This window comes from Oncorhynchus clarkii, chromosome 8 (assembly GCF_045791955.1).
Source record: "Oncorhynchus clarkii lewisi isolate Uvic-CL-2024 chromosome 8, UVic_Ocla_1.0, whole genome shotgun sequence".
Taxonomy (NCBI): Eukaryota; Metazoa; Chordata; class Actinopteri; order Salmoniformes; family Salmonidae; genus Oncorhynchus; species Oncorhynchus clarkii.
In genome coordinates, this window is record NC_092154.1 from 40,927,027 (window position 1) to 40,953,333 (window position 26,307).

At 44.0% G+C, this 26,307-nt stretch overlaps 1 protein-coding gene across 1 annotated transcript in view; it reads left to right on the forward strand.

The window, feature by feature from the left end:
• LOC139415386 (uronyl 2-sulfotransferase-like) overlaps positions 1-26,307 on the forward strand; it is a 165,806-nt gene that overhangs the window by 129,571 nt on the left and 9,928 nt on the right. The window contains exons 3-7 of the mRNA XM_071163499.1: positions 6,497-6,652; positions 12,815-12,894; positions 13,203-13,356; positions 20,285-20,382; positions 20,597-20,754. Coding sequence (XP_071019600.1) covers positions 6,497-6,652; positions 12,815-12,894; positions 13,203-13,356; positions 20,285-20,382; positions 20,597-20,754 — 646 coding nt within the window. The remainder of the gene's footprint in view (positions 1-6,496; positions 6,653-12,814; positions 12,895-13,202; positions 13,357-20,284; positions 20,383-20,596; positions 20,755-26,307) is intronic.

The window sequence follows — 26,307 nt, forward strand, 5'->3', positions numbered from 1 at the left end:
AGGGTCTGAATATTTTTGTATAAATTTTCCCAAAATTCTAAAAACCTGTTTTCGCTTTGTCAATATGCAGTATTGTGTGTAGATTAATGAGGGAGGAAAACAATTTTAGAATAAGGCTGTAACGTAACAAAATGTGTGAAAGTGAAGTCTAAATCATTTCCGAATTCACTGTACTTCCATACATTTTTTCAACTTGTTCCGGGGTAACTTCAGACGAGTCTTGTGGAGTGTCCTTGAGCAAAACAGAAAACACCTTTGTGTTCGTGATAGTCTCATCTTTCCATAGAGGAGTCATAATATTTTAGGCCAAATCGCTCAGAAGCTACAGGCAATTTTGTAAGATTTTCGGGATGTGTCATGGTCTGACAAACATCGCTCTAGCTGTCACCTTTCACCACAGATGCGGTGGATGCGACGTATCCAATGCAAAATAACAGATGGCTCTAGCTTAAACTGACAGGTTTAATGGAGATTTTTTGTATTATGCTAATTATATATCTGCGGAGTGCGGTGTTCAACCTTATGGGGAGCAACTTAAGATTAGTGCAGTCATCTTAAACCTCTTACAGCCACTGAGACGCCAGCGTCTCACCTAGAAAACAGGAAATGGAAGTGCGCAACTCCAAATGCTAATAGTACTCGATAAAACTCAAACTTTCATTAAAACACATATGCAGGGTACTGAATTAAAGCTACACTCATTGTGAATCTAGCCAACATGTCAGATTTGTTAAATGCTTTTCGGCGAAAGCATGAGAAGCTATTATCTGATAGCATGCAACACCCCGAAATACCTGAAGGGGACGTAAACAAAATAATCCTATATGTCCCATAAACATCACAATTGTCTTTTTTCCGATTAAATCCGTCCATGTATACCCAAAATGTCCATTTATATAGCCCGTCTGATCCAGGAAAACACAGCTTTCCAAAACGCAACGTAATTTTTTTAAATTAAAAAAGTTGCGTATAAACTTTGACAAAACACTTCAAACTACTTTTGTAACCCAACTTTAGGTATTTGTAAACGTTAATAATCGATCAAATTGATCACGGGGCGATCTGTATTCAATAGCAGCTACTCTTGAAATCATCGTCCATTGTCTCTCTCCCATAAGCCTCTTCCTGTTTACTGGATGACAGGAAGGGCCTATTTCTCATTCCACCAAGGATTAAATCCAATGAAATTGACAGTACTGGCGACATCGTGTGGAAGCTGTAGGAACTGTCGCTATCTATTTTCTCTTGCCATAGACATTTCAGAGACTGGCGGATGAATAGTTTTTTTTTTTTTTTGTGACCAGTTTTTTCTTGGGAAAAACATGACAGACATGATTTAACCAGTTTTAGAAACTTCAGAGTGTTTTCTATCCACACATACTAATCATATGCATATACTATATTCCTGGCATGAGTAGCAGGACGTTGAAATGTTGCACGATTTTTAACAAAATGTTGAAAAAATTCAAGAGAGCTCTAAGAGGTGTTAAGATAGCTAGGTGAGACAAGATATCACAATCTTATCAAGTACATTTTCTCTCAAAGTATTTATCAGCAGTTAAGATACTCTTAAAAGAGGTAGAGGGCCTCCTGAGTGGCGCAGTGGTCTAAGACATTGCATTGCTGTTGCCAGCTGTGCCACTAGAGATCCTGGTTTGAGTCCAGGCCATGAGACCCATGGGGTGCTGCACAATTGGATACCAAGAAATTGGGGAGAAAAATGGGGTAAAAGTGTGTTTTAAATTCGGAAGATGGGAGGGACTGTCCTGACTTGTTCCACCATTGGGGTGCCAGGTGAGCTTGTTCCACCATTGGGGTGCCAAGTGAGCTTGTTCCACCATTGGGGTGCCAGGTGAGCTTGTTCCACCATTGGGGTGCCAGGTGAGCTTGTTCCACCATTGGGGTGCCAGGTGAGCTTGTTCCACCATTGGGGTGCCAGGACACTAGTGCTTTGACTGGAATGAGCAGGAGCTGCCCTCCCATAGGAGGGGGGGCAAGAGACTAGAAGTGGCGGAATGGAATGCTCGGGTTGGCATGTAGGGTTTGAGCATAAGCCTGAAGGTAAAGAGGTGCGGTTCCCCATGTTGCTTCGTAGGCAAGCACCAGGGTCTTGAAGATGATGCGAGCTAAGACTGAAAGCCAGTGGAGTGTGCAAAGGAGCTGGGTGACATGGGAGAATTTATGAAGGTTGAACACCAGGAGGGCTGCTGCGTTCTGAATAAATTGCAGGGATTTTCAGTAGTCTAAACGGGAGATGACAAGTGCCTGTATTAGACATGCTAGGGTGTTGTAGAGCATGAACCTGCAGTCACTGCTTTAATGTTTGCAGGGTTTTGTTCAGGGTCACTCCAAGGTTGTTTGCACTCTGGGAGGGGGACACCGTGGAGTTGTCAACCGTGATGCAGTGGTCTTGGAGCAGGCAGGCCTTCCCTGGCAGGAAAGGGGCGGCAGGGTAGCCTAGTGGTTAGAGTGTTGGACTAGTAACCGGAAGGTTGCAAGTTCAAACCCCCGAGCTGACAAGGTACAAATCTGTCGTTCTGCCCCTGAACAGGCAGTTAACCCACTGTCCCTAGGCCGTCATTGAAAATAAGAATTTGTTCTTAACTGACTTGCCTAGTTAAATAAAGGTACAAAATTATTATTATTTTTTTTTAAAAAGCAGCACCCTTCTCTCAAGGTTGAGCTTGAGGTGGTAGGCCGGCATCCAAGTTGAGATGTCTGCCAGGCGCGCAGAGATGCGTGTCGCAATCTAGGTGTTAGAAGGGGGGAAGGAGAAGAGTAGTTGAGTGCCATCCACATAGCAATGATAGAGACCATGTGAGGATGTGACGGAGCCGAGTGACTGTGTAAAGAGAAACGGGCCTAGAACCGAGCCCTGGGGGACACCAGTAGTGAGAGCATATGGTACAGACACAGATCCTCTCCACACCACATGGTTGGAGTGATCTGCCAGATAGGTTCCAATCCAGGAGTGTGCAGAGCCTGAGATGCCCATCCCTGAGAGGGTGGAGAGGAGGATCTGATGGTTCACGTTGTTTTAAGGCAGCGGATAGGTTTAGGAGGATTAGAACAGAGGAGAGTGTCGGCTTTGGCAGAGTTGAGAGCCTCTGTGACAGAGGAGAGCGCTCTCAGTTAAGTGAGCCGGCCTTGAAGCCTGACTGGTTAGGGTCAAGAAGATCTTTCGAAGAGAGATAACAAGAGTTGGTCAGAGACGGCACACTCAAATTCTTTGGAAAGAAAAGAAAGGGATATCGGTCTGTAGTTTGACATTCTTGAGGAGGGAGCTTCTCTGTCCAACTTGACAGATGCAGCCAGTGGTCAGGGATGAGTTGGATACAGAGGAAGAAAAGTAGAGAGAGGGAGTGGAAGAATGATAGGTCCTTCGGACATTTCCGTTCAGCTGCCTACAGCGAGTCACTCAGCCACAGAGCGTGAGAGGAAGGTCAAGCCGGCCAGGAGGAAAGGGGACAGAGAGAGTCAAATGATGCGGAAATGGAGGAGAGTAGGGTTGAAGAGGCAGAGTTAGGAGACAGGTTGGAAAAGGATTTATCAGAGAGAGGCTTGAAGAGTAGAGAGTAGTAGGAGAGAGGGTGAAAATTGCAACTTATGGGTAGGGCTGAGTGGTGATCCGTTGAGATTAGTAGGGGAACAACCTCTAGTGAAGATGAGGTCAAGGGTATTGCCTGCCTTGTGCGTGGGAGGTGACTGGGAAAGGGTGAGGTGAAAATAAGAAAGGTGGAAAGAGCTTATTAAAGCATTGGGAGGTTGAAGTACAATGAGCCATCGTCAAGAAATTTGATTATTAAGGTGTCAAGCTCATTGAGTAACATTAAAGGCACCTGGTGGGCGATAGATGACAATGTTAAACTTGAGTGGACAGGTGACAGAGACAGCATGGAATTCAAATGAGATAAAAAAAATATCCTTAATTCTATCTACACTTAGGAGAAATGAGTAGCCCTGTGCCTCCACCGTGACGACCAGATGCTCTCGGACTATGAGAGAACACGTTGTCAGATGAAGAAAAAGCAGCTGGAGTAGCGGTGTTCTCTGGGGTGATCCATGTCTCCATCAAGGCCAAAAAGTCTGGGGACTGAAGGGCAGCATAGGCTGAGATGACCTTGGCGTTCTTGACAGGATGGGTTGTGCGCGCAGGGTACACAAAATTAGAAGGACTGCAACTAAGGGGTGTGGAGCGTCTGTAAAGCCTACAGGAAGAGAAGCAAACAGGTATAGAAAACACACATAGTTGATGAAGTTATAGAAGAGCTAAATGAGATCTGAAATAACTAGGGAATATACTCAAGTGAGAGAGTGGTGTGGAGCCTTCCTCTCCTATCTCCGCAGAACCATTTCATTTTTTTGCCAAGTGACTAGTGCTGACACGACCGCCACGGAAATGGCCACTGCTAAAAAGAACAGGAGAGACTGAAGTACTAACACTAATTGCTAATTGCCTAGAAGAGGGGAAGAGCACACCTCACGGTTCCTATTGCTGGTTGCCTAGGAGAGGTGAAACCATTCGCCCTCCAATAAAGCCACCAGTCATACATTACCCTGCCCGTTAATCCTTGTTGAAGTCCAACAATCAGCTGCAAATTACGTCAGCAATTCACACACCAGGTAGGCCACTGGGAAGACAGACAGCACTTATATTAAATTGCCCTAGCTAGCAAAAAGACAGTACTAGACAACAACAGATTAAGAGAAAAATTATACCCATCAGGAGTCCTCTAGTTATTGATTAAAGAGATGTTATTCAACTACAAGCTTTATCTTTCCTTTCGGGAAACAGGGTGCACATTGCTCCCTCTCTCCCTCTTTAGGGTGGGTAATCTCAGTAGGTTTGACCTCATTCTTCAGGGGCCCCTGCGCAAACGTTACGATGGCCCTCAGGAGTCTGGGGTGAGTCAAATGAGTGTACACTGCAAAACTTGTCGTCCTCACATATGTGTACACGCACAGAATTCTGTTTCCTCTTTCTTTGTGTTTTTTTCTCAGAGATGCTGAAGATTTAGTGAACCTTCTGCTATCAGACGGAATCAAGTGAGAATTGCTTGTGTCAGCTGTGTCTATATGTTTGAGTGTATGTGTTAAAGCATTGCATGTGGAGTCCACACTACATGACCAAAAGTATGTGCTTGTCGAACATCTTATTCCAAAATCATGGACATTGATATGGAGTTGGTCAACCCTTTGCTACTATAACAGCCTGGAGCTCTTCTGGGAAGGCTTTCCACTAGACGTTGGAACATTGCTGCGTGGACTTTATTCCATTCAGCCACAAGAGCATTAGTGAGGTTGGGCAATGATTTTCGGCTATTAGGTCTGGATCGCAGTTAGCATTCCAATTCATCCCAAATGTGTTCGATGGGGTTGAGTTCAGGGCTCTGTGCAGGCCGGTCAAGTTGTTCCACATCGATCTCGACAAACCATTTCTGTATGGACCTCGCTTTGTGCACGGGGGCATTGTCATGATAAAACAGGAAAGGTCCTTCCCAAAACTGTTTCCACAAATTTGGAAGCGCAGAATCGTCTATAATGCCATTGTATGCTGTAGAGTTAAGATTTCCCTTCACTGGAACTAAGGGGCCTAACCTGAACCATTATTCCTACTCCACCAAGCTTTACAGTTGGCACTATACATCCGCCGAACCCATATTCGTCCGTTGGACTGCCAGATGGTGAAGCGTGATTCATCACTCCAGAGAACATGTTTCCACTGCTCCAGAGTCCATTGGCCGCAAGCTTTACACCCCTCCAGCCGACGCTTGGCATTGCGCATGGTGATCTTAGGCTTGTGTGCGGTTGCCATGGAAATCTAATTATTGAAGCTCTCAGGCGAACAGTTCTGGTGCTGAGCGAGTGTCGCAGCCGAGGACAGACGATTTTTACACGCTATGCGCTTCAGCACTCAGCGGTCATGTTCTGTGAGTTTGTGTGGCCTACCTAGACATTTCCACTTCACAATAACCGCACTTACCGATGACCGGGGCATAAATTTGATGAACTGACTTGTTGGAAAGGTGGCATCCTATGACGTGCCATGTTGAAAGTCACTGAGCTCTTCAGGAAGGCCATTCCACTGCCAATGTTTGTCTATGGAGATTGCATGGATGTGTGCTAAATTTTATACACCTGTCAGCAATGGGTGTGGCTGAAATAGCCAAATCCACTAATTTGAAGGGGTGTCCACATACTGTTGTTTATATATATAGTGTATCTGCAGAATTGCAGGGCATCGGGGGTTGAGTGAGAACAGCCCATGGGAAGTCAGAGAGGAAGAACAGAGTGACAGTTGAGGGAAATGAGGGGTCCAATCCCATTGTCAGTGTATTTCCATTTTCTTACCTGGTGTCATGTTTAAGCTGCACCTAACATTATTCTTAACCTTATCTTTACAATCAGTGGTATAGATGAACTAATTGTTCTTTGATTATAAAGTTGTTTAATCTCCTCACTCAGCAGTGTGTGTTTTCTTGTGTTCCCCTTGCAGGTCCTGCCGTTCCCCAGTCAGGTGGTGTATAACCGCGTGGGGAAGTGTGGCAGCAGGACAGTGGTCATCCTACTGAGGTTGCTGGCAGAGAGACATCAGTTCAACCTTGTCTCCTCAGACATCCACAACAAGACACGCCTCACCAAACATGAACAGGTAAGACGGGGGTGGGGAGAGAGATATGGGTGGAGGGGGTGTACGTTAGTGATGCGCGGGTCAGGTGTTTGTAGCAACCGCCCAACTATATGTGATAAAGTGAAAATCTGAGGCCCGCACCCTAACCCACAAATCTAGAATATGCGCTGTACAGTTCCCTTTTTTTCTTCAACATTTATTGAACAACACAGAGAAGTGGGGAGGGTTGCCTTGTTGTTTGATGACTAGAAGGAGCCACAATACCTTTGTGCCTTTATTGAGTGATGTTCTAATGCTACCACTTTAAGCTGTTGTACAGCAGGCTACTGTATTGTCCAGCCGTTTTTAAATGAATGGCTAAAGGGATGGGGATGTCTTTTCATGATTTCTGAGAGCATCTTAAGGACATCAGCACAGCATTTATAGAGGTAGAAGTGCTGCGTGTGTTTAAAGCCACATCCCTCAGAGACATGTTGAAATGCCAGGCTGTGCCACTGGAAATACCAACACAAATGCCAACATCAATGAAAACATTACTGAATGGCAGAATTTCTGAAGGATTAAAAAACTGCCATTCTCTCAGAGGGGAGGGATCCCTGGCTTTCTCATCCAATGGGTTTTGAGAAGTATGGGAGGGGAGGATGTGAGGATTATGCAATTGAGATTCTCCCTACATCTCTCTCTCTCTCTTGTTGTTAATCTTCCTTTATTCTAGTGGTATTTTGGGGAAATTAGAAAGCTAATTAGGCACACCTGTCTTGTGGTAGGACCCCTCTTGGGTGTCCTCCATCAGTGCCAGACCGATAAAATATGCCTTTCTATAAATTACACTTCCTGCCGTCTAACACCAACGTAAGCAGGCATGGCTTGTTAGAGGCCCAGTGCAGTCAAAATTATGTGTATGTGTTTTGTATCATACTGTACAATAATTGATAAAACCAACACTGTAAAATAGTTTTTATCAGTGTTATTTCCTGATAGTTGCTGGTTGAAAATAGCAGGTTTGGTTTGGCGGGTGTTTCGGCTTGCCTGGTGACATTGCCAGGCTGTAATTTGGTTAATCTTAAATCTACCCCTTCCTTTTTCGAACATTCTGTTAAAAATTGCGCAACTTTTCAGCGTCCTGCTACTCATGCCAGGAATATAGTATATGCATATGATTAGTATGTGTAGATAGAAAACACTCTGAAGTTTCTAAAACTGGTTAAATCACGGCTGTGACTATAACAGATTGTGTGTTTCATCGAAAAGCGCAAGAAAAACTGCTCTCTGAAAGCTAAAAATTATTTCCATGCATCACTTTCATGGGTTGTTAAAAGGGCACAAAATTAATTATCGACCTGCGTGCAATTCCTACAGATTCCACACGATGTCGCCATTGTCGTCATTTTCCAGGGACTTTTTTCTTGGTAAATCCAACTAACTGGATTCAATTTCTTCCGGTCTCCACCAGGATGTTTTGAATGTGCACATTGGCAGCCATTGATTTGAAAATGAGGAGCTATTGAATATACATCGCCCTGTAATCATTTTGATAGATTATAAACGTTTACTAATACCTAAAGTTGGATTACAAAAGTATTTCGAAGTGTTTTGTGAAAGTTTATCGTCGACTTTTTTTATTTAAAAAAATGACGCAGCGTTTAAAAACAATGTTTTTTTCTGAATGACACAGCTTCCATAGAAAGCTATTTTGGGTATATATGGACCGATTTTAACGAAAAAAAGACCCAATAGTGATGTTTATGGGGCATATAGGAGTGTAGCTTTAATTCAATACCCTGCATGTGAATTTTGATGAACGTTTGAGTTTTAACGAGTACATTTAGCATTTAGCGTAGCGCATTTGCATTTCCAGGTGTCTACTTGAGACATCTGCGTCTCAAGTAGGAGCAAGAAGTTAAAAGACCAATAACAAAGAGTTAACAGCTTTCAGTTTTCTCCTCCCCACTCAGACCACTCCCAGACAGTACTAGCTAAATTCTTGTTGAGAAATATTTTTTTGCTATAACTATTACAGTAAGAAACTTGTAATTGTTACTGATAAATGATTTGATATTTTTTAAAATGCTGCATTGACAGACTTTCTCAGACTCCTGAGAGAGGAGGAGAATGATGATGAATATTTGTGCTATTCTCTATGTGGTCTTGTTTCATATCCTCATAGGATTTTTCCATCAGTGTTTACGACTAGGGGGCAGTATTTTAATTTTTGGATAAAAAAACGTTCCCGTTTTAAACAAGATATTTTGTCACGACAAGATGCTCGACTATGCATATAATTGACAGCTTTGGATAGAAACTCTGACGTTTCCAAAACTGCAAAGATATTGTCTGTGAGTGCAACATAACTGATGTTACAGGCGAAACCCAGATAAAAATCCAATCAGGAAGTGCCTCATTTTTTGAAACCGCCTCATGCCAATGACTCCTTATATGGCTGTGAATGAGCTACGAATGAGCTTACGTTTTCTACGTATTCCCCAAGGTGTCCACAGCATTGTGACGTCTTTTCACGCCTTTCTGTTGAAGAATAGCCGTAAGGGACCACATTTAGCAAGTGGTCACATGATGTCTCCCTCAGAAAATCTTGTGGAAAATACTGAGGTAGCCATTTTTCCAATCGCTTCTTATGAGAAACCAATTGTCTCGACGGATATATTATCGAATAGATATGTTAAAAAGACCTTGAGGATTGATTCTAAACAACGTTTGCCATGTTTCTGTTGATATTATGGAGCTAATTTGGAAAAAAGTTTGGTGTTGTAGTGACAGCATTTTCCGGTCGATTTCTCAGCCAAGCGTGATGAACAAACGGGAGCTATTTCGCCTACAAAAATAATATTTTTGGAAAAAAGGAACATTTGCTATCTAACTGGGAGTCTCCTGAGTGAAAACATCCGAAGTTCTTCAAAGGTAAATTATTTAATTTGATTGCTTTTCTTATTTTCGTGAAAATGTTGCCTAGCATAGCATGATAAACTTACACAAATGCTTGTCTAGCGTTGGCTGTAAAGCATATTTTGAAAATCTGAGATGACAGTGTGATTAACAATATATTTTATTTGTGATTTTCATAAATAGGAAGATTTTGTAGGAAGATTTATGTCCGCTGCGTTATGCTATTTAGTTTGAGGCGATGATTACGCTCCCGGATCCGGGATGGGTAGATCAGAGAGGTTAAAGTGTACTGGAGAAATATGTTTCTCATTATTTCAATCAGTTTTGAATGTTTGAATGGTCAGTAAATGCTAAATATTTATAAACATCACTGACCCATTTACATTTGAAGCCCATATTTATTTAAAGCTAATATTTAATAAACTGTTAGTTGTTTACTCATTCATCAAGCCTGAACGCGTAGCAGTACACATTGTCAGAACACCGCAAGAATCATGAAGCCTCTGGAAAAGAGAGCCCTAAAACACTTCTGTTAAAACTTCTTAGGGCTGCAATCCCGTTAACGGGATGATATGACAACAGCCAGTGAAAGTGCGGGGCGCCAAATTCAAAACAACAGAAATCTCAGAATTAAAATTCCTCAAACATACATGTATCTTATACCGTTTTAACGGTAATCTTGTTGTTAATCCCACCACAGTGTATGATTTCAAATAGGCTTTACAGTGAAAGCACCACAAATGATTATGTTAGGTGACCACCAACCCAAAATTCAGCCATTTTTCCAGCCAAAGAGAGGAGTCACAAAAAGCACAAATAGAGATAAACTTAATCACTAACCTTTGATGATCTGGGGCGGTAGGGTAGCCTAGTGGTTAGAGCGTTGGACTAGTAACCGGAAGGTTGCGAGTTCAAACCCCCGAGCTGACAAGGTACAAATCTGTCGTTCTGCCCCTGAACAGGCAGTTAACCCACTGTTCCCAGGCCGTCATTGAAAATAAGAATTTGTTCTTAACTGACTTGCCTGGCTAAATAAAGGTAAAATAAAAATAAAAATAAAAAATCTTCATCAAATGACACTCATAGGACTTCATGTTACACAATACATGTATGTTTTGTTTGATAAAGTTCATATTTATATAAATCTCAGTATACATTGGTGCGTTACGTTCACTAGTTCCAAAAACATCCGGTGATATTGCAGAGAGCCACATCATTTTACAGAAATACTCATTATATATGTCGATAAATGCCAGGGCGACAGGGCAGCCTAGTGGTTAGAGTGTTGGGCTAGTAACCGGAAGGTTGCAAGTTCAAATCCCCAAGGTACAAACAAGTCTGTCGTTCTGCCCCTGAACAGGCAGTTAACCCACTGTTCCTAGGCCGTCATTGAAAATAAGAATTTGTTCTTAACTGACTTGCCTAGTTAAATAAAGGTAAAATAAAAAATATAAAAAAATACATGGAAATATAAATATACCTCTCCTTAATGCAACCGCTGTGTCAGATTTCGGAAAAAGCAAACCATGCAATAATCTGAGACTGGTCTCCTTAGCTTCAGTCTGGCTGGGGACTGGAGTGTTACACCAGCCTTTGGCAAGCCTGCTAATGCATTTACCCAGAACCAATGCTCTCAGCCTGGGTAGCCGAGGTCCCCTAGACTCTGGAGCCTACTTACCTCACCACATCCTGTGTCTCTCAGGACCTGAGAGGGTTTATTTCAGCGTGGTCAATAATAGCAACACAGCTTTTCTCTGTGTTGCTGTGTGATGTGTTCTCTCTTGTCGCCAAAGATGTTACACAGCAGGCGCAGACTCTGCCATGGAAGGTCCTGCCGGCCCTGGCTTGGAGTAGCAGACTTTTTCAATAATTTCCTATGTAATTTCCTACTGTTTTGCTGCGCTGATATTTTAATCAACATTGCATAAGAGTCGCTGGCAAAATCAATGCCATAAACAATTGCGTTTATTTTGGTCAGTTTTATATATCCCTAGTTGCGCTCACTGAAATTGGCATATTTGCGCACGTTTTTAAGGGCACACCCTCCCATCTCAGCGCAAGTGAGCGGATGTTAGACAGGCAAATTCCTGAACCAGTCGTAAGGGCTGGAAAATGCTAGTGCACCACTTTTTAAATGACGAAATGGCTAACTTCCGCCAGCCGAAAATGGAGCCATTTAGTGTTCATTTGCAGCTAAACCAAAAAAACAGCCTATGTTGCATCGATATTAGTCGGAAACATTGATTCTATTTCAACTTTTGTTTCTTATGCTGGGCATCATTCACAAGTGATACAATATAATTCACAAGTGATAGGCTAATATTGTCACCCATCGGAATATTCTCGATTTAATTGTGTCTTTTACATATGCTAAATAATATATGTGTAACATTTGTTTTGAAGTAGAATGGACCATTATCATGCATCTGTATCGAAACAGGGGCAGCGGGAACAAATAAATGTCATCTATGCACTTAAATAACGAATGAAGGACACTTTTCCCCGTGGTTTATGTTCATGCCAGCCAGGTAGGCCAAGCGACACTGTGAATGATTAAAATCTGTATTCAATATAGACAAGAAAAATACTGTAATTTGTGTGTTATTAGTTTAAGCACACTATGTGTGTCTATTGTTGTGGCTTTGATGAAGATCAGATCAAAGTTGATGACCAATTTATGCAGAAATCCAGGTAATTCCAAAGAATTCACATACCTGTTACATATGGGCTTTATCAACAGGAAGCCCCATCGAGGGCTAACAACACGTGATGTTATTTAGCTGCTCTCAATAGTGGGAGATGAGGGGATCAGGGATCTCGTTCCAGCTTGTATGACGTCCATTTCTGGCGCAGTCTAAAGGGGGTCTCGAAAACACCATTATGTCGATGTTAGGCACAGTGAGGTGGAACCTTCTAATTGATTTCTCTGCTGAAACCAACATGTGAAATGAATATGTAATACATTACATATACTAAATGATATATGTGTGACATTTGTTTTGATGTAGAATGGACCTGTATTGTGCTTCTACACCTGCATTGTTCGGGGTTTTAGGTTTCTGTACAGCACTTTGAGATATCAGCTGATGTAAGAAGGGCTATATAAATAAATTGTTTTTGATTACAACTATTCCATCATCGCCGATTAAAGCACACAAAGGTTTAGAAAATATGGGTCTAAATGTACTCTGTGTTTGGTTCTGGTTCCATCCTGGAGAGAATTACTGTTTTTGATTCAAGTATAGACTAGTACAGTCATTTCTCTTAATGTGTGTCTTTCAGGTGGATCTTATGAGGAACATCAGCAACATCCCTCAGCCCTTCCTGTACACCAGACATGTCCACTTCCTCAACTTCACCAGGTAACTGCAGCAGAGCACACCACGTATGACAACTGAAGCAGTTGATGCCAGGATCTCAATGGCACACAGAATCACCTAAAACAGTGGAATGTACTATTCTTACTATGCCTGGACAAAGTTTATTTTAAACTGCTCCTATAGTTTACATTTTCACAAAAGCCTTGACTAATGGATATTTGGAGAGGGAATGTCATTTTATGCGTGTCTCCTTGTCAACTAGGGCCCAATACTGCCCCGCTGTGGAAAACCTTATACTGTGTGTACACTGTATAAATGTGCGTCCATCCATCTGTCCCTCTGTCTGTCAGGTTCAGGATAGAGCAGCCCGTCTACATCAACATCATACGGGACCCCATTAACCGTTTCCTCTCCAACTACTTCTTCCGACGTTTCGGGGACTGGAGGGGAGAGCAGAACCACCTCATCCGAACACCAGGGATGAAGGATGACGAGAGATACCTGGTGAGATTCTTCCTTTATTGATAGAACTGTATCAACTTCTCTCCCTGCCTGTTTCCATCTGTCATGTCGGGGCCAAGAGCCTAGGCCTTTGCTCTCCTCGCCTTCTTTCCATATGCAGCATCAGTATGAAGGCTAATGGTCCAGAATATGAATTAAGTCCAGTGTCATTCTGACTTCAACAGTAACTGTATGACTGAGTTATTGGCTTGTACACAGTCATTCCATGTCTCCATCTGTTTCATCGTTAGTCAGGCAGGGGCGAGTCTAGGATTTTTTTAGTGGGGTGGCAAAGAGGGGGGGGGGGGGGGGGGTCAAGAACCAGTCATGGGTGGCCATGGGAAATCACAAATCTCATTGAACATGTGCTAAAACTTAAATGCCTTGTGTTGAATAATTGTTTTAACTGTTCATTTGTATATGTCCTAATTTATTCAATAAATCAATTTGAAAATGAACATTCACTTTAGAAACATCATCAGTGAATATCTCCCCCTCCAAGGATTAATTTCCCTCCAAGGACTTTCTAGAAAGCTTATTTTGGTCTACTGCATTTCTACACCATTTAAAAGTTCTAAAATGCTATTTAGAGTACAGAAAAAAACAAGCAAAAATGAACCACTGTTTTTCTACTCACCATAATGGCATAATTGATAACTAATCAGGTGCGGCAAAGCATACTGTACTGTATTAGTTACAGCTTTGTGGTATTGGATTTAGGGATCCCTGAAAGAGTTCCTTGTAGCAGTTCTACAATAAATAAAAAAACGTATGTATAGTACTTGAAGTTAAAGGGTACATGGCATGGGAAGGAAGGGTAACCAATTGTTTTCCCCTTGTGGGCTGTTGCCATCCCTCCCTCTCTACCATTCTTCTATCGTTCCTTGCTCTCAACCCAGAACTGCTCAGAACTCAATTACAGACTTGACTGAGTTAGACCACATCTGACGGTTAGTTAGAGACCTGAACTCTCTCTCTCTCTCTCTCTCTCTCTCTCTCTGTCTGTGTCGTTTTCCCCCGCAGTAGGCAACTCATTACTCTGTGGTGGGATTTGACGTCTCATGCTTTTCTAATGACATTTACTGCTTTCATTTAATCCTCAAACTGTTGTTTATATGTGATTTGTGTGCATTTTTTTTTTGTTGAGTGGATGTCCTATTTAAGTAAGGTTCAAAAGGTAAGACGTGCAGTGTCATTAAGGGTGGGCTTGATTGGTATAATCTGTGTAGAGATGGAGTCTGTCAGCTGATATACAGTAGGAATTCCCCGTACTGCTCCTCCAATCACTCATGTTTGTGGGTAGACACACACACCAGTGTGTTGTCAAAGGCCCTCACAACAACCATAGCCAGCAACATTACCAAGCACAAATAGTGAAGTGAATGTCATCGTGGCTGGAGTGAGTCTGAGTCTAATTAAGTTCGGCTCAGCGTCCCAGGAGTACCGGAGCATGTGAGTTGAGTTATTAAAGTATGCAGCGCAAGAGGCCCCCTCCTACAGTAAAGGGGGACTGCCGCTGTGCTACCCTGGCAGGCTCACCTGAATGTGTGCGTGTGTGTGTGTGTCCTGTTAGCACCCTGGCCTATACGTCCCAGTGCGTGTGTGTGCTGAGTTGCTACTGTGTCAACACCCTTAGCCAATCCAGTCTGAGCCATAGAATTCAGCAGGGTCTTTCCCCTCTCTTCCCCCTGTAGAGCAGCAGCAGAACAGCAGGCCAGCCTGACGTACATTAGTCCAGCAGAGCCCTGCTCTGTGACTACAGGAAGTGTCAATGAAAGAACACTGTCAGTTTCCTCAACCAGGCCTTGGCTCTACTAATGCACTGTCTTATTGAAACATTCCTGTGGTAGACTTCTTACCTTTTCCATCGGCCCCACTCTCTCTTTACACACTAACACACACGCACGCACGCATATACACACACACACACATACTTATACACACCGTCATGTGAACACACGCGCATTCTCTCTCTCATAAATACAGTCACGTGAACACGCACGCACAAGCTTTTGTAGTGAGTTGTTTGGCTATGAATCATGTGTACCCCCCCCCCCCCCCCCCACACACACACACACACACACACACAAGCTTCAGAGAGGATGCCCTGGCAGACACCCAGCATTGTTCATGTCAAGGCATGCCATGCCTACGCATTAGATAGTGAAAGAGAAACTTGCTCCCACTGTAACCAGTTGAGACCCTAGCATGGCTTCCTGTGTGTGGGGGGACCAGCCAACGTTGCACGTGTAATTTCCTGTACGTACTCTTCCTCTGCCCTCACCTCTCCCTCTCCTTCACAGAAACGTTTTTGTCTTGTCCACAGTCTGTGATTACGGAGGGAAGGAGATGAGGCCCAGAAGGGCTTTAAGAATTGGGACACAGTTGTCATGGAAATTCACAGGGACACTCAAAGTCAATCTTAAATTAATAATTGTTTATTGTCAGTGCACTGGAGAGTTTCCAACCAACTCATTGCACAGTAGTACAAATGTCAATCAGGAGCTCTGACTTGGCAGACCCAGCAGTTGTCTGTGTATAGCCATATATAAAGACAAGTTATATTTGCATGATTTAGCATAATTCATTAATCATGACTGTTTTTTTTTTCATTCATGTGACAGACCAACACCTCACAAGGCTTCTTTCTCTCTATGCTGAGACCTTGAAACTGAGATATCTTTAGTTCGTTTCCAAAACAAGATCTGGGCGTACTGCCAAATTGCAGCTACTGATAGTGAGGATTTGTACAGTCGGCCACTTGCATAAACACAAGTGTACCTATGATAAAAATTACAGACCTCTACGTGCTTTGTAAGTAGGAAAACCTGCAAAATTGGCAGTGTATCAAATACTTGTTCTCCCCAATGTAGGTTTTAGGGATGCACAATATATCGGTGAACATATCGGAATCGGCCGATATTAGCTAAAAATGGCAACATCGGTATCGGCCCGATGTCTCGTTTAACGCCGATGTTAAAAACCGATGTCAAAGCTGACGTGCATACCTGACGCTGCATACCTGAAGCTGACGTAATGACGCCACGCAAAATGTTGCTCTACACATGCAACACAGCATTCCTAACCTAGCCCACAATGTCTGCTGTGTGGATTAAGCAGTCAACAAGTCAAGCAGTCATTTGAAAGAGTAAGAACATTTCAGCGAGACAACTCAGGTGAAATCCATTAACGCCAAGATAATGGAGTTCATTGACCTTGACAATCAACCGTTCTCTGTCGTGGGTGATGTTGGCTTTCGCGGACTGGTCGAGCACCGTTACACACTACCAAGTGCGGTATTTTTCAGATGTTGTCCTACTGGAGTTACACAGTAATAGTTTCACTGCTATTAGTTTCACGACATAGATACTATGGAATGTGGTTATTTTAGATGACTCCTAGATTATGTTGTTTTACTATGTTTTTGGGGAAGAACATTGTTTGCATCCATGGGCTTTTTTTAATGACCAGCACTGTAGGTGCGGGAGACAACTTTACCAACATCATAGCATTCGTATCGATGAATCGTTGTGACATATGAAATACGAGTGATAGTGTAATCATTGTGTAATAACTACGTAAAAAATGTATGAACGCATTAAAATATGTGACATGCAGTCATATTCAGGTCCTGATTGGTCAACAAGCTTATTCGACACGTCAAATAGTGTTATTTGACATGTATCTTTTTTTGACACGCAAAGACCCAAATGGCGTTCCATAGAAATCCTGAGAATATTGCTTCCTGTGTTAACAGGTCAGTCAGTCAGAGAGGCTTATGGCCCACTGGTGGGATACTGAAGAAATTAAATACTCTAAAACTATCATCGACAAAGACAGGAATAGACGGGTGACCCTTTCTCTCATATTGCGTTGACTGCAGGGTTTGCGGGTATTATGTTTTTTTGGTGGGAGGAATAGAGAGTTTGAGAAATTGAAGAGGGGGGGGGGGGGGGGAGCGCAAGAACGAGCTTGGTCTGGTCTCAAAGCCCCAGTACATCTAGGTTTTATAGCGCTTTCGTTAATGTTACATCATCGTGGCTTGGCCCCAGTCTGTCCCTGTGTGAATACAGGTGTCCACTCAAAGCTAATGAATCATTAATGAAGCTGATATGTCATGTTTCCTGCAAGGTCTGTGTCTTGGGTTTTGACCTGACTGTACACCAGGTGTCCCAGTATCATTAACACCACAGAACCCCACACAGGACCAGAGCTGGGTGAGAGGTTGTAGTGTTTAACCCATTACTTCCTGCAACCCCCCCGCCTGTTCTGGGCCCCGAGAACACAAGGCCTGGTTCTCATTCTCTCTCTAAGGGTGTTTCTGGCTAAGCTTACCCTCTGTGGTGAGGCGCCTAGGCTCCCGTTGTTAACTTGACAAATTGCAGTTTTCCAAAAAAAGCGGAGGACATTCTCACCTATCAGCATGTAGGCCACAGTGAAATAAACCAACAGAACACTCACACACAAGACCTCCTGCTTTTTTAAATTATCAACACCCTTTAACCTGTATAGACTGGTACCTGTTTCAACTGAGAAGCATTTTTGAAGTGTTTTTATATACAGTGCCTTGCGAAAGTATTCGGCCCCCTTGAACTTTGCGACCTTTTGCCACATTTCAGGCTTCAAACATAAAGATATAAAACTGTATTTTTTTGTGAAGAATCAACAACAAGTGGGACACAATCATGAAGTGGAACGACATTTATTGGATATTTAAAACTTTTTTAACAAATCAAAAACTGAAAAATTGGGCGTGCAAAATTATTCAGCCCCTTTACTTTCAGTGCAGCAAACTCTCTCCAGAAGTTCAGTGAGGATCTCTGAATGATCCAATGTTGACCTAAATGACTAATGATGATAAATACAATCCACCTGTGTGTAATCAAGTCTCCGTATAAATGCACCTGCACTGTGATAGTCTCAGAGGTCCGTTAAAAGCGCAGAGAGCATCATGAAGAACAAGGAACACACCAGGCAGGTCCGAGATACTGTTGTGAAGAAGTTTAAAGCCGGATTTGGATACAAAAACATTTCCCAAGCTTTAAACATCCCAAGGAGCACTGTGCAAGCAATAATATTGAAATGGAAGGAGTATCAGACCACTGCAAATCTACCAAGACCTGGCCGTCCCTCTAAACTTTCAGCTCATACAAGGAGAAGACTGATCAGAGATGCAGCCAAGAGGCCCATGATCACTCTGGATGAACTGCAGAGATCTATAGCTGAGGTGGGAGACTCTGTCCATAGGACAACAATCAGTCGTATATTGCACAAATCTGGCCTTTATGGAAGAGTGGCAAGAAGAAAGCCATTTCTTAAAGATATCCATCAAAAGTGTTGTTTAAAGTTTGGCACAAGCCACCTGGGAGACACACCAAACATGTGGAAGAAGGTGCTCTGGTCAGATGAAACCAAAATTGAACTTTTTGGCAACAATGCAAAACGTTATGTTTGGCGTAAAAGCAACACAGCTGAACACACCATCCCCACTGTCAAACATGGTGGTGGCAGCATCATGGTTTGGGCCTGCTTTTCTTCAGCAGGGACAGGGAAGATGGTTAAAATTGATGGGAAGATGGATGGAGCCAAATACAGGACCATTCTGGAAGAAAACCTGATGGAGTCTGCAAAAGACCTGAGACTGGGACGGAGATTTGTCTTCCAACAAGACAATGATCCAAAACATAAAGCAAAATCTACAATGGAATGGTTCAAAAATAAACATATCCAGGTGTTAGAATGGCCAAGTCAAAGTCCTGACCTGAATCCAATCGAGAATCTGTGGAAAGAACTGAAAAGTGCTGTTCACAAATGCTCTCCATCCAACCTCACTGAGCTCGAGCTGTTTTGCAAGGAGGAATGGGAAAAAATGTCAGTCTCTCGATGTGCAAAACTGATAGAGACATACCCCAAGCGACTTACAGCTGTAATCGCAGCAAAAGGTGGAGCTACAAAGTATTAACTTAAGGGGGCTGAATAATTTTGCACGCCCAATTTTTCAGTTTTTGATTTGTTAAAAAGGTTTGAAATATCCAATACATGTCGTTCCACTTCATGATTGTGTCCCACTTGTTGATTCTTCACAAAAAAATACAGTTTTATATCTTTATGTTTGAAGCCTGAAATGTGGCAAAAGGTCGCAAAGTTCAAGGGGGCCGAATACTTTCGCAAGGCACTGTATGTGTGTGTGTGTGTGTGTGTGTGTGTGTGTGTGTGTGTGTGTGTGTGTGTGTGTGTGTGTGTGTGTGTGTGTGTGTGTGTGTGTGTGTGTGTGTGTGTGTGTGTGTGTGTGTGACATGGGTTTAACTCTTGTGTTTGTAGCAGAAATGTGTTTTTAATCTTTCTCTTTCTTTTTTAAATTTGGTCTCAGTGGGCCTCCCTCGTTCAGTCCACTGGTTAAACAGAGAAGTGGTTTAGTGTTTCACTGCTACACTCCAGTGGCTCCTATTTTTTTCACTGAGGCGATGGGTTATTTGACATGAGATAGAGAGGATGGTGGAATTGAATTGGGATGTTAGCAGCATGGCCAACATAATGTGGCTAGCTGAGGAGACCAAAGGTTGCCATCGTTTCTGTTTGATTCGTCTGCATTACTAGTCAGTTAACTGTCATCATTTTGGACATATAATAATAATAGCATCAACCTCTAACTACATTTTACTCTTGAGATAACCTAAGATCTGAATTGTAACCTTGTGGATATGAAGCTGCATGTCTTATTTTTAGGCTGTTAGAAAGTGGTTTGGGACCAGAGTGTCTTTTCCAATGATAACCAGGAGAAAAGCAGTAAGAGTTCCTAAGGGAGAAAAATACTTGGTGAAGGGTTCCCCCTAGTGAGAGTAATGTAGTATTACAGTAAAGCTGACGATGATTGTCTGACTTTCTGATTGTGTTTCTGATTGGCTGTCTCTTCTGTCTCCCTCCTGTCCAGGATATCAATGTCTGCATCCTGGAGAATTACCCAGAATGTTCAAACCCCAGACTCTTCTACATCATCCCTTATTTCTGTGGACAGCACCCACAGTGCAGGTAAGAAGATCTGTATTGCATCATAGAATCAGGCTCCAAATTTGGAGTAAAGAAATGTTATAATAGTCACACATTGTCCTGGCTGGTATTCATATTTTTGCGACTGGTAATGTTTAGTACATTATTAGTGGTATTAGAATTATCATTGGTTATACTTTCCTTTGGGTTGACAGATATTTTCTTCTGACTGTGTCTGTTGTTCTGTGTGTTTCAGAGAGCCTGGAGTATGGGCTCTGGAAAGGGCCAAACAGAACGTTCTAGAAAACTTTCTTATCGTGGGGATCCTAGAGGAGCTGGAAGATGTCCTGCTCCTTCTCGAGAGACTGTTGCCTCACTACTTTACTGACGTACTCAACATTTACAAGAGCCCAGGTACACGCGCAAGCACACCCTGGCCTGTAAACACCACGTTACACTGCGTTTAAATGATTCACATTTAAATTAGTTAACTCCAAAATCAACGTTTGTCAGAAGTTTATTTTCATACCTCAAAAACGGTCTACAGTAAGACAGCATTAGAAGAAAGGATAATTAGCTAAATACTACATCTTCAAACATAAGGAACTGGAACACAAAAGTACTGCATCAACACGGTTGATAAAACACAGAAGATCAAACACAGAGGACATAGAAGGCGCAGTATGTATGACTGTGTTGTGATGAAAGTTGGGGTGTGTGTGTGTGTTTTTGTGTTTGGAAAAGTGTGAGTGAAAAAGGATAGGGGTTGCAAATCTCAGAGCCCATGCGTGTTTGTGAGCAGGGGTTGTGAGAGAGAGGGCTTTCAATTTTGTGCAGATATGGGATATACATTTTAAAATAAATTATTCATATTTATTTACTGTCCTATCATGATGGAACAGTCCCCAACTCTATACCCCAGACACTAAGGAGAAGTCCTTATTTGTTTTATGGTTCTACTGCAAGTAGCCGATATGCAGCAAAATCAGAAGATGAATGTGGTCAGAAGCAGCACCGCCCTCTCAAGATTCATTTTCTAATAATTGCGCTAACAGTTGTTGCCTTCTCACCAAACTGCTTGCCTATTGTCCTGTAGCCCATCCCAGCCTTGTGCAGGTCTACAATTTTACCCCTGATGTCCTTACACATCTCTCTGGTCTTGGACATTGTGGAGAGGTTGGAGTCTGTTTGAGTGTGTAGACAGGTGTCTTTTATACAGGTAACAAGTTCAAACAGGTGCAGTTAATACAGGTAATGAGTGGAGAACAGGAGGGCTTCTTAAAGAAAAACTAACAGGTCTGTGAGAGCTGGAATTCTTAGTGATCAAATACTTATGTCATGCAATAAAATGCAAATGTAACGGCTTTCTTCGGTAGAAGGAGAGTCGGACCAAAATGCGGCGTGTAGATTGTGATCCATGTTTATTAAACTGAAGCAACATGAATCTAAATACAAACACTACAAAACAATAAACGTAACGAAAACCGAAACAGCCTAATACTCGTGCACATGAACACAGAATACGGACACTAAGGACAATCACCCACGAAACACCCAAAGAATATGGCTGCCTAAATATGGTTCCCAATCAGAGACAATGATAAACACCTGCCTCTGATTGAGAACCACTTCAGACAGCCATAGACTTCACTAGAACACCCCACTAAGCTACAATCCCAACACACCACATACAAAAACCCATGCCACACCCTGGCCTGACCAAAATAAATGAAGATAAACACAAAATACTTTGACCAGGGCGTGACAGAACCCCCCCCCCCCCAAGGTGCGGACTCCCGGACGCACATCAAAACAATAGGGAGGGTCCGGGTGGGCGTCTGTCCATGGTGGCGGCTCCGGCGCGGGACGTGGACCCCACTCTATCAAAGTCTTAGTCCCTCCTCCTCGCGTCCCTGGATAGTCCACCCTCGCCGCCGACCATGGCCTAGTAGTCCTCACCCAGAACCCCACTGGACTGAGGGCCAGCTCGGGACTGAGGCAGCTCGGGACTGAGGGGTAGCTCGGGACTGAGGGGTAGCTCGGGACTGAAGGGTAGCTCGGGACTGAAGGGTAGCTCGGGACTGAAGGGTAGCTCGGGACTGAAGGGTAGCTCGGGACTGAGGGGTAGCTCAGCACTGAGGGGTAGCTCAGGCAGGTAGTTGGATCCGGCAGATCCTGGCTGGCTGGTGGATCTGGAAGAGTCTGGTTGACTGGCGGATCTGGAAGAGTCTGGTTGACTGGCGGATCTGGAAGAGTCTGGTTGACTGGCGGATCTGGAAGAGTCTGGTTGACTGGCGGATCTGGAAGAGTCTGGTTGACTGGCGGATCTGGAAGAGTCTGGTTGACTGGCGGATCTGGAAGAGTCTGGTTGACTGGCGGATCTGGAAGAGTCTGGTTGACTGGCGGATCTGGAAGAGTCTGGTTGACTGGCGGATCTGGAAGAGTCTGGTTGACTGGCGGATCTGGAAGAGTCTGGTTGACTGGCGGATCTGGAAGAGTCTGGTTGACTGGCGGATCTGGAAGAGTCTGGTTGACTGGCGGATCTGGAAGAGTCTGGTTGACTGGCGGATCTGGAAGAGTCTGGTTGACTGGCAGATCTGGAAGAGTCTGGTTGACTGGCAGATCTGGAAGAGTCTGGTTGACTGGCAGATCTGGAAGAGTCTGGTTGACTGGCAGATCTGGAAGAGTCTGGTTGACTGGCAGATCTGGAAGAGTCTGGTTGACTGGCAGATCTGGAAGAGTCTGGTTGACTGGCAGATCTGGAAGAGTCTGGTTGCCCGGCAGATCTGGAAGAGTCTGTCTGACTGGCAGATCTGGAAGAGTCTGTCTGACTGGCAGATCTGGAAGAGTCTGTCTGACTGGCAGATCTGGAAGAGTCTGTCTGACTGGCAGATCTGGAAGAGTCTGTCTGACTGGCAGATCTGGAAGAGTCTGTCTGACTGGCAGATCTGGAAGAGTCTGTCTGACTGGCAGATCTGGAAGAGTCTGTCTGACTGGTAGATCTGGAAGAGTCTGTCTGACTGGTAGATCTGGAAGAGTCTGTCTGACTGGCAGATCTGGAAGAGTCTGTCTGACTGGCAGATCTGGAAGAGTCTGTCTGACTGGCAGATCTGGAAGAGTCTGTCTGACTGGCAGATCTGGAAGAGTCTGTCTGACTGGCAGATCTGGAAGAGTCTGTCTGACTGGCAGTTCTGGAAGAGTCTGTCTGACTGGCAGTTCTGGAAGAGTCTGGCTGACTGGCAGTTCTGGAAGAGTCTGGCTGACTGGCAGTTCTGGAAGAGTCTGGCTGACTGGCAGTTCTGGAAGAGTCTGGCAACTCTGGCTGCTCCATGCTGACTGGCTGCTCCATGCTGACTGGCGGCTCTGGCTGCTCCATGCTGACTGGCGGCCCCTTGCAGACTGGCAGCTTTGGCGGCATCCTGCAGACTGGCGGCTCCTTGCAGACTGGCAGCTCCTTGCAGACTGGCAGCTCCTTGCAGACTGGCAGCTCCTTGCAGACTGGCAGCTCCTTGCAGACTGGCAGCTCCTTGCAGACTGGCAGTTCTGAACAGGCGGGAGACTCCGGCAGCGCTGTAGAAGCCGAAGGCTCTGGCAGCGCTAAACAGGCGGGAGACTCTGGCAGCGCTGAAGAGGAGGAAGGCTCTGGCAGCACTGGACAGGCGAGGCGCACTGTAGGCCTGATGCGTGGTGCTGGCACTGGTGGTACTGGGCCGAGGACACACACAGGAAGCCTGATGCGGGGAGCTGCTACCGGAGGACTGGGGTGTGGAGGTGGTACTGGGTAGACCGGACCGTGCAGGCGCACTGGAGCTCTTGAGCACCGAGCCTGCCCAACCTTACCCGGTTGAATGGTCCCGGTCGCCCTGCCAGTACGGCGAGGTGGAATAGCCCGCACTGGGCTATGCAGGCGAACCGGAGACACCGTGCGCAAGGCTGGTGCCATGTAAGCCGGCCCAAGGAGACGCACTGGGGACCAGATGCGTAGAGCCGGCTTCATGGCACTTGGCTCGACGCTCACTCTAGCCCAGCCGATACGCGGAGCTGGAATATACCGCACCGGGCTATGCACCCGCACTGGAGACACCATGCGCACCACAGCATAACACGGTGCCTGCCCGGTCTCTCTAGCCCCCCGGTAAGCACAGGGAGTTTGCGCAGGTCTCCTACCTGGCGTAGCCATACTCCCTGTTAGCCCCCCCCCCCAATACATTTTTGGTGCTGACTCTCGAGCTTCCATCCACGTCGCCGTGCTGCCTCCTCATGCCAGCGCCTCTCTGCTTTCGCCGCCTCCAGTTCTTCTTTGGGGCGGCGATATTCTCCTGGCTGAGCCCAGGGTCCTCCTCCGTCAAGGATCTCCTCCCAAGTCCAGAATTCCTTATTTTGTATCTCCTGCTGCCGCTGTTGCTTCTCCTGCTGCTCCTGCCTGTTGGCACGCCGCTTGGTCCTGTTGTGGTGGGTGATTATGTAACGGCTTTCTTCGGTAGAAGGAGAGTCGGACCAAAATGCGGCGTGTAGATTGCGATCCATGTTTATTAAACTGAAGCAACATGAATCTAAATACAAACACTACAAAACAATAAACGTAACGAAAACCGAAACAGCCTAATACTCGTGCACATGAATACGGACACTAAGGTCAATCACCCACGAAACACCCAAAGAATATGGCTGCCTAAATATGGTTCCCAATCAGAGACAACGATAAACACCTGCCTCTGATTGAGAACCACTTCAGACAGCCATAGACTTCACTAGAACACCCCACTAAGCTACAATCCCAACACACCACATACAAAAATCCATGCCACACCCTGGCCTGACCAAAATAAATGAAGATAAACACAAAATACTTTGACCAGGGCGTGACAGCAAATTAATTACTTATATATATGAATTGCTATATCTCATACAAATTGAGATGAGGGAGATGGAAATGCTTTTGGCTAGATGGGTCCCGGTCTCTCGGAGGACGGGGCTGGTCTGCCAGTCACTGGGATGACAACCCAACTTGGGATGGGGAGGGATTTTAGCAGGTGGAATAGTAGGGAACAATTGGAGGAGCAATTTACTTAGAGGCGATGCAAATATCAAGGTATAGTTACATGGGCACTGAATCAAACATATACAAACATATATTATGATAAATAGATTTAGAACTGGTATTTCATTATGGTAAATGGTGAAATAAGTATAGTCAGTTATAATTGTAATGGCTTAGCAGATAATAAGAAAAGACGGTCAGTATTTGCCTGGCTAAAAGATAGGGAATATAATATATATTGTTTACAGGAAACGCATTCAACTATTTTAGATGAAGTTGTGTGGAGAAGGACAGTGGGGGGTTGAATGTATTTCTCTCATGGGCAAAGAAATTAAAAAGGGGTGATGATATGAATTAACAGTTACTTCGATCCAAATGTGCAAATTGTCCAAACAAATCCTCAAGGTAGAGTAGATGGATGATTTTAAATATGTTATTGGACCATAAACAGATATGGCTCATTAACCTATATGGTCCAAATAACGACGATCCACTCATCTTTGAAAATATATAGATCAACCCCACAAGCAATACAAGACTATTATTGTGGTGGGAGATTATAATACGGTTTTAAATTTCTCTATGGACCGTAAAGGAAATCACACTACAAATTATCACCCTCATGGATTAATGGATACAGTTGAAGTTGGAACTTTACATACACCTTAGCTAAATACATTTAAACTCAGTTTTTCACAATTCCTGGCATTTAATACTAGTAAAAATTCCCTGTTTTAGGACAGTTAGGATCACCACTTTATTTTTAAGAATGTGATATGTCAGAATAATAGTAGAGAGAATGATTTATTTCATCACCATGCCCAGTGGGTCATTAGTTTACATTGACTCAATTAGTGTTTGGTAGCATTGCCTTTAAATTGTTTAACTCGGGTCAAACGTTTCGGGTAGCCTTCCACAAGCTTCCC